The 19,018-nt window shown below is 43.8% G+C and overlaps 1 protein-coding gene and 1 long non-coding RNA gene across 2 annotated transcripts; one reads left to right on the top strand and one right to left on the bottom strand.

Moving 5' to 3' along the window:
• Window positions 1–1,786: 1,786 nt before the first annotated feature.
• LOC133237617 (myosin regulatory light chain 12B) lies at window positions 1,787–18,628 on the bottom strand. Its single transcript, XM_061399846.1, has 4 exons — window positions 18,542–18,628; window positions 7,945–8,140; window positions 3,136–3,297; window positions 1,787–2,289 (listed from the first exon to the last, which is right to left on the bottom strand). Exons 2-4 carry the CDS (start codon window positions 8,123–8,125, stop codon window positions 2,117–2,119), a joined length of 516 nt encoding a protein of 171 aa, XP_061255830.1. The 5' UTR covers window positions 8,126–8,140; window positions 18,542–18,628; the 3' UTR covers window positions 1,787–2,116.
• On the top strand, window positions 8,139–16,643 carry LOC133237618 (uncharacterized). Its single transcript, XR_009733271.1, has 3 exons — window positions 8,139–11,505; window positions 12,637–12,727; window positions 14,791–16,643. It is a non-coding gene; the product is annotated as an uncharacterized LOC133237618 (long non-coding RNA).
• Window positions 18,629–19,018: the final 390 nt, after the last annotated feature.

Genomic DNA, 19,018 nt, shown 5'->3' with positions numbered 1-19,018 from the left:
AGAACTAAGGCACAGGAGGGCAGCATTTTTTTTTTATATACATATTATAGGTTTAACATTTTAAATTTATTTTTGGCTGTGCCGGGTCTTCATTGCTTTGCATGGGCTTTCTCTAGTTGTCGTCAGAGGGGGATACTTTTCCTTGCAGTGGGAGGGCTTCTCCTTGCAATGGCTTCTCTTGTTCAGGGGCATAGGCCCTAGGCTCTCCGGCTTGTCATAATGCAGCATGCAGGCTCAGTAGTTTTGACTCCAGGGCTTAAGTTGCTCCGCCGCATGTGGGATCTTCCCAGACCAGGAATTGAACCTGGGTCCCCTGCATTGGCAGGTGGATTCTTATCCACTGTACCACCAGGGAAGTCCGAGGGCAGTGTCCTTGTCTGTTCTGCCCTCCTAGTTTTCCCCAATTTAGGAGTGCCTGGCACATACCAGTGACTGTAAGTATTGGTTTAATGACAGTCAAGATGATCCCAGTATTTCCCCCACATGGTGACTCTGGTTTTGACACTGCATGTGACATTGAACTTGGAAGTAGAAAAAGGAGCCAGATGTGGATTCTTGTTCTAGTGTGGGACCTTGGACTGTTGCTTCAGCTTTCCTGAACTTTAGCTCTTATAAAAAAAGCAGGAATCTTACTTGCCCTGCTTACCTCATGGGCGGTACCTGAGTGCTCAGTCTCTTAAATTGTGTCCGACTCTTTGTGACCCCATGGACTACAGCACGCCAAGCTTCCCTGTCCTTCACCATCTCCCAGAGTTTGCTCAGACTCATGTCCATTGAGTTGATGATGCCATCCAACAACCTCATCCTCTGTCATCCCCTTCTCTTGCCTTCAATCCTTCCCAGCATCAGGGTCTTTTCAAATGAGTCAGTTCTGTGCATCAGGTGGCCTAAGTACTGGAGCTTCAGCTTCAGCATCAGTCCTTCCAGTGAATATTAAGGGTTGATTTCCTTTAGGGTTGACTGGTTTGATCTTCTTGCTGTCCAGACTTCTCTAGCATCACAGTTTGAAAGCATCAATTCAGCAGTCAGCCTTCTTTATGGTCCAACTCTCACATCCATACACGACTATTAGAAAAACCATCTTGTCAAAAAAAGCTTTGACTAGACAGGCCTTTATTGGCGTATAGTCTTTGGTCTTCTATTTTTTTACCTGGTATATAATTTTCTGAATTCTGTTCCAACAATGTCCCTCAAGTTATTTTAAATCTCAATAATGACTATAAAATTATGTTAGAATGTAATGAAAATGTCGTGACCTTTTAAGCATTCAAGGCTTCTCAGAGATAGCACGGTGGTCTCTTCATCTACACTCTGGAGGGGGCGCCCTGGCCTGGAATCCCAGGTCTGGTAGAGACTCAGATCAATCACTCAACTCCCTAGAACCCATTTTTTCCTCTTGAAATAACCGAAATCTATCCCACAAGGTTGCTGGGAGGATTCAATGAAAATCGCTTACATACAATGCTTTACACAATGTAACTATTCATCAGATTTTACCTCGTATTCCTAGACCTGGATTAAGAAAACGGTCAATGTATTCTTAGTCCCATTCTGTATTATCATTCAGTAATTTAAACATCTGACCAGAAGCATGAAAGAAACTAAGGTATAACTAGTTTTTACTGTATATTGATGTTAATTTATATTAAAAATACTGTCTGAAGTACGTGAAAAAGCAGGTTTCCTGTGAAATCTGAATTATATGAGTTGAAAATCTAAAGAAAGGACTACCCCCAACTACTAGGTATTCAACTTTCCATTATATTCCATTTGAGTCGGCATGATCTTTATTTCAAAATAGCATTTTTATTATATAAAAATGTAAAAATCCAGCAAAACCAGAAATACCGGATATATTTTCCTGGGCTTTCACATTTGTTGATTTTTATTTGCAATCTCTTTTTTCAATACAATTTACAACTTCATCCCCATTTGCAGTCTGATTATACAAGCGCTAAGTGGCAGGAAGGTCTAGAATAAATACACCAAAAAAAAAAAAAAAGGCAAAGCTGTGAATCAAAGTTGCATGCAACAGGCCTATGGGGGGTGGGGGGAAATGTCTAGGAAACAGTATAGAGTAAGACAAAGTAACTGGAAAGTTTTAGCTCAAGTTCCTTCAGTCGTCTTTGTCTTTCGCTCCATGCTTAAGGATTCGAGTGAACTCGATGTAATTGAAATTCCCCTTTTTGTCAATAGGTGCTTCTCTGTACAGCTCGTCCACTTCCTCGTCTGTAAACCGGTCTCCCATTGTGGTCAGCAGTTCTCTCAGGTAATCCTCCTGAATGGTGCCTGGAAGGCAGCAGAGAAAAGGGAGTTGTGAACACTGCCCAGCATTCTAATGATCTGGTTCTCAATCTGGTCAATCTTACAAGGTATTTCATAACATACACATTTACATGAACAAAAATAAAGCAATATATAACCATATCATTATGTTTTCCTATTGTCTTTAGAGTTCTTTATTAACATTAAATCATTTTAAAAGCTCAGTTAGTAGATCATATGCTTACAAAATTAATTTGAAGCAAGTATTTTCCAGAGGAGGAACAAAACCCTTGTATTCCATATATATATATAAAACAGATATAGGATAGAAGGGCAGTGTGTTTCTAAGACCAAATGAAGGATGGTGCAGTTTTAAAAGGTTGAGATGGGGAGGCAGGAAGGAGGATGCAAGGTGTATCTGAGGAGGAGATGTGAGTGGCTGAGCAGAGGGTTAATGCAGAAGCAAAGGGGAAAATGAAAGGAGTAAGAAAATGGATCAGGTTTTTTTCAGTTTTAAATAATAAGGGGGAAAAAACCTAAGGTTTTATCGTTCAAGTTAGTGAACCATACTATTTGGTGAGATTTAAAGTCTGAAGACGTAGTTTTCAGTGTCTAAGAAATACTATTTACCGGCCAGTTCTTCTGGCTTTCATGGATGCTCAGAACCGAATTCAAAGGTTAACACCACACTCTGTGTAGCTATATGACCTACATCCCTGTGTTTTGGCCCTTCTCGGTCAACTGTCCTATTGTAAATGATGGTTTCCCTTTATTCATTTAAAAAAAATTTATTTTACTAATCTTTCTCATTTCTTAAAAACCGTTTTACACAGTCTGGAATGAGGCCAGGGCATAACAAAGAGTGCTCACCAGTTGCTTCTTCATCAAAGCAGGCAAAAGCATTTCTGATGACGTCTTCTGGGTCTGTGCCGTTCAGCTTCTCCCCAAACATGGTGAGGAACATGGTAAAGTTGATGGGCCCTGGAGCCTCGTTCATCATGGCTTCCAGGTACGCATCGGTTGGATTCTTCCCTGTAAAATTTCACATTTTCCCATTTAAGGACAAAGAACTCATTTCAATAAATAACTATTCTGTTATTGTTACGTTCCACAATGTATTTTTTTAAAGTTACACCACCATTACATAAAACTAATCTTTCAGTTAACTTACATTGCTGTTGCTGTTTGTTGTTTAGTCACTAAGTCATGTCCAGCTCTTTTTCAACCCTATGGACTGCAGACTGCCAGGTTCTCTGTCTGTGGGATTCTCCACGCAAGAATACTGGAGTGGATTGCCATTTCCTTCTCCAGGGGATGTTCCCGACCCAGAGATCGAACCTGCGTCTCCTGCACTGGGAGGGTAGTTCTTTATCACTGAGCCATGAGGGTAGCCCATAACATAAAAAATCTTACATACACCATTATAAAAATGCATTCTGGGCTTAGATTGTCCATTCACTGATACTTTCTGCAACTTTTCCTCACTGTGGTTTAGTTGCTAAACTCTTGTGACCCCATGGACTGCAGCCCGCCAGGCTCCTCTGTTCATGGGATTCTCCAGGCAAGAATACTGGAGTGGGTTGCCATTTCCTTCTCCTTCACTATTCTTCATGCAAAACAAAACAAAACAAACACGTGAAACTATGAAACAGGCAATGCCACATTAGCACATTTGGAATGTTGATGACATTAAAGACCCATCAGGACATTTCAATACTGGTTACTTTAAAAAATCTATTCATGTTTCTAACTGTGGTACATGCAGCCATAATTGGTATGCTTCAAACAATTTATTTATAAGTTAGTAATTTAAGCTAAAACCATTAGATTGGTTTAGAACTGGGAGCTCATTTTAAACACTGTTACATTACATTCTTTTTGGTTGTCAGACACATGCCCAGATGCCATTACTGGTGTTGAAATGCAGTCTTGTTTAGCATTGTTCATGATGGGAAATCTTAACCTCAGTTCCAACCGTGAACACGTCTCCCTGTTCCGGTACAGTGGGAGGGAACTCCCCTGACCTTCTGCTGGCAGTTGGGAGAAATTCCCCTAGAATGGCCTCATTGGTGGGAGTAACAAAGAGCCTCCCCGGTCCCAGCGCTTGTGAAGTCCACATGGCATGGGAAAAGCAGCCCTGAAGGAAGCGTCTGGAGCAGTGGGTTTGAACCCCAGTTCTGCCCCTGGCTTCGTGCCTGGGAGGAGGGTGGCACCTGTCCAGGATTTACTTTCTATCTGTAAAATGACTTGACTAGTTAAATTCCAGAAGGTTTCCCTTCCAGCATTAAGTTTGTACGATTCTCCATGAAAAGAACATATATGTCAGTATGTCTCTATTACACCCAACTAAGCTCTAATGATAGTCCATGCTAGAATGATGGTTCATATGTAAGTTTTACTCCTGGGAATCCGAATGGAATTTAAGTGCCAGGTTGGCATCCATCTTATTGCATTACAATCTTCATTCAGTACACCTATTCAACATACCAATACAAAATCAGCCCCAAATTAATCTCAAGATTCTTTAAATAAGTGAAAGTGGTTAAAAAAGAAAAAAAAAACCTTTCTTTTCTATCTTCAGGCCTAACCCAATTCTCTTGCAGCATTTTTGGGGGATAAAAAGTATAACCCAAAGGTGTGAAGAGTACTTGGGTACAAAGAAGACACAAGGATGTAAAATGAACTGGCTTAGGCTAGGCACCTATGGACCCACTCAAGGAGTCTAATATACTTTGATTTAAAAGGTATGGGGTTCCCAAATCGAAGTCCTCGAAGTCCGCCTCTTATTGTACCACAACTCTTTCACCCAACAAAAGCTAACTAACATCTACCAGGAGGGAACAGGCTGATGTTCAACCTCTGTAATGCAACTAAGACCCGTAATTTTCCCTGGTGGGCTTCTTCGGTAGTGACCTGAAGTACACTTAGTGATTCGGCGTGCGGAAAACACTGGGACCCACCCTGCCTGCAAGTCAGCAAGTCGGATCCTGTCTTCACTCTTGAAACAGAACTTGCCCTCCACCGTGTCCTCTGCCTGCCTTTTGTCTGTGGAATAAGTTTAGTCAGAGAATATGTTTAATCGGAGAAACGAGAAATGCAGAAGCAAAGGAAAACAGTCAAAGGAGACCAAATAATAATAATGTAGTCATCAAGCACAGTCAAGAACCTTTAGTTCTTTCTCAGGGGCTATAGATAATATTCTGAGTCACACTGTGGGAGCCGTCTTATAGATACCAAAACACCAGGGTGAAGAAGTTAACCACACGATGACCGGACACCACCCAGAACATAAGTTGCCACGATTCTGAGAACTGGTCTCAACGAATCCTGGAACTGAAGAGTAACTGTACTTAAAACAACCAAGATGACTCTGGTCAGACCATCAATGACCACTTTGAAGATGACTGTCAGGGTTGACTGTGCTGTTTCTACATGCAGCCCTCTCCTTCTGTCTACAACAGCTCTTGCCCCACTGGTTGCCAGTGGAGGGGTGGGGAGTCTGCCTTTGGACAGATGTTTGGCCTCCCTTCCCAGCTGCCAGCGTCTGAGATAAATCAAACTTTCCTTCCCACCAACCTGGCCTGTTTATTGGCTTCTGGGCGTAGAGGAGCCGGACCCCACACGGACCCCACACGTACTCCTTTCCGTAACACTCTTACTCTGACTAAGAGGAATGTTGCAAAATGTTAACAACCACTGAATCTGGGTAAAGGATGGAAGCATGTTCATTATACTGTTCCTTCAACTTTATATTAGCTTAAAAATTTTCAAGGGAGGGGCCATATGTATACTTATGGCTGATTCACATTGTGTAAGGCACAGTCAACACAACACTGAAAGCAATTATATTCCAATTAAAAACAAATTTTAAAATATTTTCAAAACAATGTTAGGAGAATAAAAGTAAAAGTAAAATAGGGGAATGAAATTATGTGGTTATTAAAAGGAAAAAAAGTAACACCTTTTCTCCCTTTGTCCCTGGCCCTGGAATAGCCGTTTCTGGCTCTCAGTCTAACACAGAAACACTCAAGTACAGACCCTAACTGTGGGCCATGCTTAACTTGTGTCCCCTGCCCCCTGGCTTGACACTCCTTTCTACTAACCATGAGATCAGTGCTGACTCTGGCAGGACAAGGACTTTCCCTTCCTTCCTTAAGATCAAAACAACAAAATCACATAAAGAATAATAAATTAACACCCATGTAACCAAAATGACAGAGGGTAGTTTCTGTTTGCTTTAGATCTTGTATCTTTAAATGAAATATTGCCATTTGTAGCACCATGGATGGACCTAGAGATCATCATACTAAGGGAAGCAAGTAAGGCGCAGAGAAAGACAAATATAAAAAATCACTTACATATGAAATCTTAAAAAAAAAATGATATAGGTGAACTTCAACAAAACAGAAAGAGATTCACAAACATGGCAAATAACTTATGGTAACCAAAGGGGAAGTGGGGGAGGGGATACATCAGGGATTTGGGATTAATAGATACACATCACTATATATAACATAGATAAGCAACAAGATTTACTGTTCAGCACGGGAATGTTATTCAGCATCTTCTAATAATCTATGATGGAAAAGACTCTGAAACTGTATTCCTGAAATTAACACAATATTATAAATCAACTGTAGTTAAATAATGTGTGTGAGCGTGTGTAGGCTCAGTTGTGTCCGACTCTTTGTGACCACATGGACTGTAGCCTGCCAGACTTCTCTGCCCATGGAATTTTCCAGGCAAGAATATTGGAGTGGGTTGCCATTTCCTATTCCAGGGGATCTTCCTAAACCAGGGATCGAACACGTGTCTCTTGAGTCTCCTGCATTGGCGAGTGGATTGGGCCACTGGGAAAGCCCAAATAATGTATAAAAATCCATAAATCCCCTACCTTTACATTTTCATTTCTGTAATTATAAAAAAGTTATAAAGTGTGAAAGTCCCCTTCCTTGTGTCCCTCCCCCTGCTTTTTTTAGGAGACCTGGCCTTCCTCCTTGAGATGATCATGATCAGTTACTAATGTCACCTCTTTTCTTACAACCTGCTCTCAACCTTTACTACTTAGTACACTATATTATTATTGGAGAAGGCAATGGCACCCCACTCCAGTACTCTTGCCTGGAAAATCCCATGGACGGAGGAGCCTGGTAGGCTGCAGTCCATGGGGTTGCTAAGAGTCGGGCACGACTGAGCGACTTCACTTTCACTTTTCACTTCATGCACTGGAGAAGGAAATGGCAACCCACTCCAGTGTTCTTGCCTGGAGAATCCCAGGGACGAGGGAGCCTGGTGGGCTACCGTCTATGGGGTCACACAGAGTCGGACATGACTGAAGTGACTTAGAATAGCATAGCATAGCATATACTATATTATTAGCCACTTTTGTTTAAGATTCTGGTTTTTTGTCACCTAGCCATTCCCCGGTTTTTCACCTAGTGGACTTACCATATTTAGCCACAGGAATGGAACGTGCCCAGCCAGAGAGGCTGCCAGGCCCACACCCCTGCAGGCATATCCTCTTGTGACTGGCCCTGCTTCAGTAGGGCATCTCCCACCCAACATCTCTCAACAGGCCTCTGAGATGGATAATTGCACATCACACAAACATTAATTCATAAAATGCTGATTAATATTTATGTTGGAGGAAGCAGGCATATTAAGAACATAAGAGTCTACCTAGAGAAGCAAGCATGTCATGCAAGTCTTCCTTGTCGATGAACCCATCCCTGTTCTGGTCGATCATGTTGAAGGCCTCCTTGAACTCCTGAATCTGGGACTGGTCAAACATGGCGAACACGTTGGAGGTCGCACGCTGGGGGCGCTTCTTGGTCTTGGTCTTTGCCTTTTTGCTCGACATGGTGGCGGTTTAACTCTAGAATTGAAAAGAAAAGAACATAAAGCAAAACTGAAGGCATAAAGCACAAAGTAAAGAAAAGGACTCATGACACCTAAAGTTAGTGAGTAAAAACATCTCAACGTAGAATGATTATCTGGGTTATGTTATACACGTAAACTGTATTTCCAATGTCACAAAAAACATCTACGAAAAAGAAGTTTTGAAGAAATAGGAAAGTACTGATGTAGCTTTCTCCCAAGTTTCATGAAACTCATTTTTATTAAACATGAATGAGATTTGAAGCATGCAGCAATAGCTCACACTTACCGAGTGCTACTGTGTGCCAAGCACTGCTCTGAAGACAGGGGGCTCCCCTTAAGACTCCAAAGTGGACATCTCAGTTCACAGAGACTGTCCCATTTAACCCTCACAACAATCCTATGCAGCAGGTATACCTTTTAACTCCATTTTACCACCAACATTACATAACCTCTGAGCCTTGGTTTTTTCCAAAATACAGCTTGAAAATTTAGAGAAGCTCACTAAATTCTGTTTTAGAGCAAAACACAATAACTGCTCTAACAGAAGTGAGAATTAAATGAGATATATGCAAAGAGACTAGTACAGTCACTGTAAGTACATGCTCAAAAGGCTCTCATTTAAAAAAAAATCAAAACATATCTTTAATCTTGTATCCCTTCTAGCTACATCTTCATTTTCTATTTCCCCAGACAAAACTTTTAGAATAGCAGTCTAATTCTCAAATCTCTCCATTTTCTCATCTTCCCAAACACTCCTCAATTCTCTGTAATATAGTTTTAGTGGTAGCCTCTAATACTCTACTACCAATAATTTATATGTCAAATAGAATAGACACTTCTCATTCCCTTTTATTTTTTGGCTACACCATGCAGCTTGCAGGATCTTAGTTCCCCAAATAGGGATCAAACTTGGGTCCCTGGCAGTGAGAGTCCTAACCACTGGACTGCCAGGGAATTTCCTTATTCCATTTTTATTTGCAGTTTCGATCGATATAAACACAACACAAATAGACTACTGGCTTTGGAATTAGAAAAGTGCTGAGTTTGAATCTCAGCTTTACCATTACTAGCTACCATGGACACCAGAAAAAAAAAATTGTTTTTTAAATATTTGTTTGCATGGAGTCTTAGCCACTGGACCACCAGAGAAGGCCACAGAAAAAATTTTTGATCCAATGTTTTATTCAATGTTCACAATGGCCCTAAGAGAGAGGTACTCCCTCATTAGGTTAAAAAAAATAATTAATGGCCCTTGTATAGTAAAGAATTTAATTTTGTCCCAAAAGAGGTCTGGCCTTGGTCCTCAGCTCCTGGGAGGTAATCTCTAAGTCCTTAGGATGTCCTGCCTCGTTTACCTGGGGTCTTGGGGTCAGGTGTTATCAGCCTGGCCTCTAGACAAACTTTGGAAACTGAGATCGGCCTAGGAGCAGTGGACAGTAGCTAGGGGACAGGTTCCCAGCAAAAGCTACAGCTAGCAAGCAAGGGGAGACAGTACTCTGGCAGGCAATAGTCTGTGCACACTGTCACATCTTACCAGGAAGCAACACTGCCCGTGGAGAAGACCACTGGGAGCTGAGCATTTGGAATTCTCCTGGGCTCTGCATATCTCTTCCCTTGATTGATTTTAGTCTGAGTCCTTTTGCTGTAATAAACCAGAACTACAGGTGTCACAGTTCTCAGTGAGTCCTAGCGAATTACTGAACCTGAGCATTGGTCATCTCAGGGAACCAAAACTGCAATTTGGTGTCAGAAATGATGGGGGCCTTGGGGACTGTTCTAACTCTGAAGCCACAGAGCGCAAAGGCAGATGACTGGTGGGGGCAGTGGCTGAGCAGAGGAACTCTGGACCTGGGTCTCTGGGCCTTCCAGACTTGGACTTCAAATCCGTATTGTTTTAGTCCATTTGCAGTTTTGAAGCACATCAGCCTTAGAGTCCTTACTCTTGACATTCCAACTCCTTCCCCTCCCTGCACACTTGGCCTGAATAAATGTTAATTTCTTCCCCTTCCTGTAATTTGGCTTGTATGTGACCTCAGTTATATTGAAGGTCAAGTCGGACACAGAATGTGATGCACTAGCAAGGCACTTGACTCTGCTTTAATTCTTCCTTACATTCCAAAACTGTGGGATTAAAATTCTTTCTCATGCTAAAAATTCTATGACTCTATTTCTTCAAAATTCAAAAGATATAAAAGACAGTAGATCTGAAGGCAAGAATTAGTGCTCTCCTTCAGTTTCAACAAATTGTATTTGTAATAGTCATTTAGAAAAATCTCCCAGAGAAAAATCTTTATGTAAAAAAAAAAGATCAATTGTTTCATGCTAACCTTACAGCTAACCCAAAAGTACATTATATTTAAACATCTTTGAAGCTTAGTTGGAGTTGTCAAAGAAGCTGATGCTGAGAAGAGACAGGTAACCCAGTAAGGCTAGAAAAGCCATTATACAGTGAGCAAGTCTGAGCCCCCAGTCAAAACCTGTTACAGAGCAGATATGGCTCAATGTAGTAATACCATGATTTCTTTAAAAAGAAAAAAGTTGATTTTTTCTCTGTACTTCTTTTAAAACTGGGCTTCTCTAAGAGCTCAGTTGGTAAAGAATCCACCTGCGATGCAGGAGACCCTGGTTAGATTCCTGGGTCAGGAAGATCTACTGGAGAAGGGATAGGCTGCCCACTCCAGTAGTCTTGGGCTTCCTTTGTGGTTCAGCTGGTAAAGAATCTGCCAGCAATGCAGAAGACCTGGATTTGATCCCTGGGTTGGGAAGATGCCCTGGAGAAGGGAGAGGCTACTCACTCCAGTATTCTGGCCGGGAGAATTTCATGGACTGTACAGTCCATGGGATTGCAAAGAGTCGGACATGACCGAGCGACTTTCACTTCATTTAAAACTAGTGTACATTTATATTTGTATATGGTATCCATAAAAGTACACATATAAAATATCAAGTGATAATAAAACATCAGCTGAAAAGTAAGGCAAAGTTGTAGCAAAACAATCAATCTGAAACAAACTCTGGCCTCCAAAGAAACTTCCCTCCTCTTTCTTCTCAACTACTGAGACAAATATCTTGGCTTTCTCCACTTTCTCACTTCCCACTCACCACAATCTGGCTCTCTCTTCTCTACTGTAAGCACTTTCCATTTGCCAAATCCCGTTTAAGTCTTCTTGGACCCTTCTGCTGTATTTGACACCATTTTATCCCTCCTCTCTTCAGGCATCAGCACCCCTTGGCCTTGGTGAACTGTAACAGCAGAAGTGAACTGTCCCAAAAGGAACAGGAGCCCCAGGTTCCCATCCTTGAAGACCTCCTCTCCTAGGAAGGAGACTCCTGAACATCAGCTTGGGACGCCTGGTTGAAGTAAGATGCTGGTCTGACTTGGTCTCTCAGGCCCCCTCTCAGTTCTATTTCTATGCCTGGTCTTCCTCCAGTTTCCTATTAGGCTCTTCTCTCCTCCACTCACTTAAATATTCACGTTCCCCAGCATTCTCACGGTGCACGGCTCATTAAATTAACTCTGCGTTCCCTGGATGATCTCATCGGCTCTGTTCTGACAACACCTGTGACTCCCACGTCTGCATTCCCAGGGCAGACCCTTCCCTTGGGCTGTGGACTCAAACAGCCATTTGTGCTGGTGTGAAGCACTCATTTGATGTCCCACAGACTCTCAGAATCAACATGTTAGAAACTGAATTACCTTCCCCTCCTAACCTTTCTCAGCTTTGTTTCCTGTCAGTTGATGGCACTATCACTTACTCTCTCGCCAAGCCAGACAACGGTGAGTCATCCCTGACTTGTCCCTCTCCCCGATGAAACAGGCCCAGCCTCTTAAATAGATATCAGACTTGCTCATCTTCTTGCCACCACCCTACTCTGCTGCTGCTGCTGCTTCTAAGTCGCTTCAGTCGTGTCCGACTCTGTGCGACCCCACAGACGGCAGCCCACCAAGCTTCCCCGTCCCTGGGATTCTCCAGGCAAGAACACTGGAGTGGGTTGCCATTTCCTTCTGCAATGCATGAAAGTGAAAAGTGAAAGTGAAGTCACTCAGTTGTGTCCGACTCTTAGCAACCCCATGGACTGCAGCCTACCAGGTTCCTCTGTCCATGGATTTTCCAGGCAAGAGTACTGGAGTGGGGTGCCATTGCCTTCTCCGACCTTACTCTGGGCCCTCATCATCTCTGTGTAGAATATTCTATGGCCAACACACCAACCTCCTTGCCTCTTGGTGGCCTGTCAACTACTCTATCTTCCAGCCAGAGGCGTGTAAAACATGAAATAACCACATCATTCCCTTTTGAGAACTCTTCGGCCCTCCACCCATGCCTACAGGACACAGTACAAGTTCTTAAGCATGCACACCTTCCCCTGCTCTAGAATGACCTTTCTCTAGCCATTCTCTGCTTTCTACTTTTCCTTCAGCAACACCAAATGCCTAGAATGTGCCCAAGCACTATGCAGTTTCTCATGTATTTGTTTTTGTTATTATTCTAGCCCCAAATGCCTTAGCACCAGAGAGAATTAAAGGTCTACTCAACTTATGGCTACTCCCATTTGCAGAGTGACTCATGTGCTAGACACAAAGGTGAGTTAAATTCCCATGCCCGCTTTACACATGAAGGAATTGAATAGCAAAGATGTCAAACAACTTGCCCACCGTCACCTGGTGGCAGACCTAGAATTCAACCCCATTTGTTCAAGGTGATTTTACCTGTATATTCTTCATGCAATTCTTCTAGTTTTTATTTCTGGCCACAGGGCCCAGGTTGTGGATCTTAGTTACCCTACCAGGGACTCAACCTGCACTTCCACTGCAGGGAGCCATAACCACTGGACTGCCAGGGAGGTCCCTCCAGTTATTTTTTTTTAATCACAAAATAGTTCTTAAACTTTCAGTACTCACCAGTATAATCCAACATTCCTGAACAGCTACTTTCCTCTAAATGTAATTCCCAGTGAAACTGAGTTTTCAAATTCCAACTCTTCTGGGGAATTTATTTGCACAGATTAGAAGTGCACAGCTGAATGGGAAGGGAATAAAATACGAAAGGCACCCCCTGCAGCTGTGCAGTGTTGCAGCCTTGGTTTGGGTTTATCAAATGGCAGTATTTCCTCCCAGTACCTGTCTTGGTTTGACATGACAGGTAAAGGCTTGACATCTTTACCTGCAACTGTCAAATTACTACTTGACCTATAAATATCAAACGAATAAAACCCACCAAACTCCATTCTTAGTTACAAAAAATAACCATTTAGAACACAGCATATAAGGTAGTGAATCAGCCTTAACAGCAATAAAACAAAAGTCTCACTTCCTCTTCAAAATTTTTATTGTATTAATTTTGTAAATTTCTGATACAGAGTGAACTAAAGGTTATATGTAGTACTCACAGGTTAAAGAAGGGCAGGGATATAGGAATACTGGTGGTAGAGGTGGTTATAGTGTCAACATATTTAGATCATAGTCTAAATATTTGCAAAATCACCTGCAATAGTGCTGTGCAAATCAAAACATGGGCACCGTGATCATTAACAGGCAGCAATTGCTTGAGAACTTCGTCCAGCCTCTATGGCTTTATTGGGAACCTGGGAGAGAGGTGCTTACGGCGCATTCTGTCAGCTTCCTAAGCAGCATCTCAGGCAGCAACGTGATGCTACCATATGGCAGGTAGATACAGCTCTCACAGCAGTTAGCCTCTGGTTTCGACCTTGGCTGCACATCAGAATCACCTTGGAAAGTTTTAAAAAGTGATGTCTAGGTCCTGGTCTGGTACAACGGAAACTGAAGGTCTGTAGGTGGAGCCTATGAATTGGTATTTTTAAAATGAACCAGGTGATTCCAATGTAGAGTGAAGGTTGAGAATCACTGAGTTAACCACTTAGAAGGCACTGGCTGTGGTTCTGAGATTCTGCCTGACACTTTGCAATAACAGACTAACAACAGAAAACCAAACAAGTTTATTAGGGTGTATATCTCATGTTTACCTGGGATACCCAGGGAAAATGCAACTCTCAGAGGTAGCTTAGAACTCTGGCTTCAATATCATCTCAGCTAAAGCCAGAAGAAAGGCGTGTGTGAAGGGGAGAGGCCAGGGACGAAGGTGAAAAGCACACTGTAAACAAGGGCAAGCCTTCCCTTGGGATTTCAGCCCAGCCTTGCCCTCTAAGAGTCTAAAGTTGTCTCTTTAACAACCTTTGTCCTTCCTGGTAGAGAGCGAAAGAAGACCTTTGTAAATTTGTGTCCTGCCTTTCGGCAAACTTCCTGAAGCCTGTGCTCAGTCCTTCGGTCGGGTCCTTTGCAACCCCAAGGACTGTAGCCCACCAGGGATTCTCCAGGCAAGAATACTGGAGTGGGCTGCGATTTTCTTCTCCAGGGGATCTTCCAGACCTAGGGATCAAACCTGCATCTCCTGCATCTCTTGCACTGGCAGGTGGATTCTTTACCACTGAGCCACCTGGGAAGCCCTTCAGGCAAATTGAGGGAGGGCAAAGAGATTTTCTTGTGTCTGCCTCTTTTCAGTTGCCTTCAGCTCAAAAGAATTTTTAGGCCAAAGTGGCATATTTTGGGGTGGCATATTCTGCCACCCTTCATATGCAACAGGACATTGAAAATGAAGGGCTGTGATTTTGTCATAATACATGTTGTAGGTTCTGCCATGCTCTCGCTCAGATTGCTCAATGTGGGGGAAGCCAGCACAAGGTCATGAGGGCACTACACGACCCCACGGAGAGGTCCACGTGGCAGGGAACTGGGACCACCGGCCAACTGCCAGCAGCAACCTGCCATCCAGGTGAGTCAGACATTTGGAGGTGGATCCTCTGTCAAACAACTGCAAACCCAGCTGACATCTGGACTCCCAAGTTCAAGACAGCCAGAATCACCCTGCTAAGCTGCCCTGGAATTGCTGGCCCTCAGAAGCTCTGTAGTGTTTTCTTAAGGTGCTAAGTTTGGGCATAATCTTATATACTCATTGAAAACTAAGCAAGCCATTGTGTTTCCTTGGCATCTAAAATATTTAATAGGGCAATGCCTTTACTTCAGAATTATAGCCAAAGAATTTTTAAAACGAAGGGGCCACAGCCATGTTTGCACTGGATAGGGAAACTTTCTATTCCTGGTTAGCAAGCTTTAATTCCCTCCATTCTGTTTCTCTCAAGTTCAGAGGATTCTTCTCTTCAGTGCAACAGCCACTCCTTTCTCAACCTTCCCATTGCCAACCTCTATCCTCTTCTTCAGGCTGATCACTATGCTGATTTCCTAGTTCTTGCTTTCTAACTGGAGTTTTCTTCAGTTTGTCTTGAATGACTGCTTTTCTCAAGGACTGGTTGAAAAACTGATAACATAATGGTGCCACTCAAAAATGAGGTAACTGGGGGAGGAAGGAGAAGCTGGTTTCATGAGCAAAGGGATGACAGACAGTTCAAGTTTTAGCCATGCTACAGCAGAGATGCCTGGGGACAGGATGTTTAGAAGGTCTCCTCTCAAGGCTGATTTGTGAGCAGAGGCACAGAGTGAGGTCTGAGAGTGGATGAACGCAAAACAAGTAGAGAGTGGTTCTTGGGTTAAAACTTAAGGTCATTCCTGATTCAATTCTCATCTTCGCCAAGGTCTATCAGTATCTGCAGGAACATCTCGTGAATTCCCATGGCCATTACTGTAGTCAAGACTAGTGCTCATGCTAATTGGGAAGATCAAATGACTGGGTATGTGAGCAAGTGTGAACAGCAATAATCAAGAGAATTGAGTATATAATCAAATTAAAATACTCCTCAAAATTAACCTGACATACTCAATGACATATTATTGTTTTTATGCTGCCTATTTAGGCAGATATATAATCAGTTCCATAAATTATTATATCTGTTACTTCTTTTAGAGCCAAACTCAATTTTACAGCTTTTCTCTTAGCAGCGGTGAAGTTTCCCCCATGCTATAAACATTTTAACATTTATCACATACATTATAATGCTGTCATTGCTTTATTATGGGTTTTATGATCATCCCAACTGGTAGTAAACTTTCTATTGTCTCTACTCCCCTATCATCTTTTTATTGTGAAACAATAAAGTAAAATTTACATATAGTGAAATGTACAGATCTTAAAAATGATGTACACCATATAACCACCACCCCAAGTAACCAACCATCAAGTAACAAACATGACTCCAGAAAGTTCTCTCCAAATCAATCACTCTCTCCCCAGGCTACAATTGCTCAGATTTCTATCACCGTAAATAGTTCTGACTTTGAACTTCTTACAGATGGAATTATACAGTGCATACTTTAAGTGTCCAATTTCTTTCACTCAATATTTTTGAGAGTTATGTATCTCACTGCATTTATCAGTGGTTCTTTTCTTTACTTTTACTGCCCAGTCGTATTCCACTGCCGTGTCATTTACATGTCCATTTTTATAGCATTTAGCCTATCTACCAAAGATTGCAGGGTTAAGTATAGCGTCTTACACATTGCTGGTGCTCAGTAAACACTAGTCAAGCGAACAAATACATATGCCTCCTCAAAATAGTACATACACATACGTCCTCTGTAAGGTAGGTCCTAGGTCTGACTCCCCAATTATGGCTTTCTCCAAGGTCTACCCATAAACTCCAATGGACTCTCAGCAAGAGATCCTTAACAAAATGTACCAGTCACTCCTTGTTCCACACCTGACACAAACAAAGCTAATAAGAGTGCTGAATATGTGCTAGGCACTGGTCTAAGCATTTCATATGCATTAACTTATGTAATCCTCAAAACCACTTTGACATAGGTGCTGTTATTTTCCCCATTTCTCAGATGAGGAAATTAGGGCAAGTAGAATACATAATTTGTCTGGAGCCACAGGTAGAAAAAAGTAGAACTTAGATGCAAAATCATGCTCAGGAAGTCGATCTCAAGCGCTTGTACCATTAGCTCTTAATGCCCTGCAGCTGAAATTCTCTACCAAGAAAATGTGGAGAGCTGGCTGGAGGTAACAAGCAAAGCTACCACAGCTCAGGTGCAGAACAAAGGAAGATGCCAAAATCATCCCAAGATACACATTGTCTTTGAACCTTGGGAGACCGACAACCAGCTTTCTTAGGGGCTCCTGGTCCTTTTATCTCTCCTAAGTCCAGCAGCCCTCACCCGGGACCTGTCCTTCAGAAGCTGCAGTTTTGTTTTTGTTTTTCAGAAGCTGCAGTTTATCTTGCCCAAACTCAGTCTCATTAAACCATAAACCGAGTCAGTCACCATAGAAGCTGTTTCATTCAACAGAGCCTGGACAAACAATAAGCTGTGTACTTAACCATAAGCTCCAAGAGAGTCCATCTAATGCTCAGAGAAAATGGGTGGTCCAGGTGAACCCCTCAAGTGACTTTGGGCAAATTATCTCACTTCACTGAATTTCATTCTTCTCCATTATAAGACTAAAGATAACCTATAAAGTTCTTCTGAATTCTGAAGTGCTATGATTCTTTTCTCACCGAAGGAGAGTTGCAAATCCATCTTTAACCAAGGCTGCCAAACTAATCCTCTAAACACCCTTTTCTTCATCTCTCTCCCTTAGTGAAGAATCCAAAATGACTCCCTAATGCCTCTTACATAATTTTTATTTCTCGTCAAGTTTGCAAGACATCTGTGAAAAGATTCCCACGGATCTACCCACTTCTAGCTATTATCCATCACAGTTCTGTTCCGTTCAGGCTGGTCTCCCCGTCTTCTCCTTTTCACACGACACAATTCCCACCTTCTGAGCTTTTGGTCTTGTTACCGCCTACCACAGATCCAGCCAGAAATAGTAAGTTCTCCCTCCCAGGGCTAAGTCCAAGGCCTCCAATGAGGTCACGATTCGTTTTTTTCAGGAAACCCTTCCTGATTTTTGCTATTTGTTCTCTTCTTCATTGGTAGGAACGGAGTAAATCTTTATAAGATGCGAGATACTGCGAAAGAGCCAAAACTCCTGCGGAAATCGTTCCATTCAGCCGGTGCCAACCCGGCACTCCCGGCAAGAACCAGATACTAGCGGGCCCCCTGTGTCCCCAGAGCACCCTGCCCTGTGTGTGGCACAGACCCCCCTCACCCACCGACCAGGCCGCGGCGAGCTGGGGGGCGCCGAGGCACCAGGTGTGTGAAACCGTCGGGTGACGCAGCGCCGGGGACCGGCCGCCTCCGCCAGCAGGGCGGCTCCCCAGCCCGTTTCCAAACGCCTGAGCCTCCCGACCCCTCGACGTCCAGCCTCAGGCCGGCAGCGGCCAAGGCCGCCTCCCCGACCCTCCCCATCCCACCGACAGGTCCCACAGCCCCCGCCCATTCCGCCCGCCGGCACCAGGGACGGGGGCTGGGGTCGGGTGGCCGGAGGCGCAGGGCACTGGGGCGGCCCCAGGGGTGTCGCGCGCGGGGGCGAGCGCCACTCACCGCGGCCGGACACCAGCACCAGGAGCCGGGCTGCCTGCACAGGACCTGCGAGGGTACGGGCGCGACAGCTGCGGCACCGGCACTTCCTGCCTCAGGAGGCGGACCGGAAGTCGCACCGGAAGGCGCGGCGGACCCAACTCCGGGAAGGGGGACGCCCCACGGTTCTCGCTCCCGCCGCGGCCGACTTCGCCTTGTCCGCCCCGGCGCGGGGCTGGAGCCGACCACCGCGGCCTGGGTTTCCGCTGTGTCTCGCGGGCCTTGAGGTCCGGAGCTGGCACGGCGCGGCCGGGGCCCCGCGGCCCGCCCTCCTCCCCCGCCATCGGCGGCGGGTCCCGCAGCCCTTCCGCATTCCCGAGCCGGCGCGAGCCCTCGGTTTGGGGGTCGCCGGGCGCCGCCCACCCAGGGTTGTCGCTTGGCAGATAAAAGTACACCCAGCCTGGTTACACCAGAGTTTCAGATAAAACGAGTAGTTTTTCA

Source organism: Bos javanicus, chromosome 24 (genome assembly GCF_032452875.1).
Source record: "Bos javanicus breed banteng chromosome 24, ARS-OSU_banteng_1.0, whole genome shotgun sequence".
Classification (NCBI taxonomy): Eukaryota; Metazoa; Chordata; class Mammalia; order Artiodactyla; family Bovidae; genus Bos; species Bos javanicus.
This window is presented reverse-complemented; position numbering and strand designations above follow the sequence as displayed.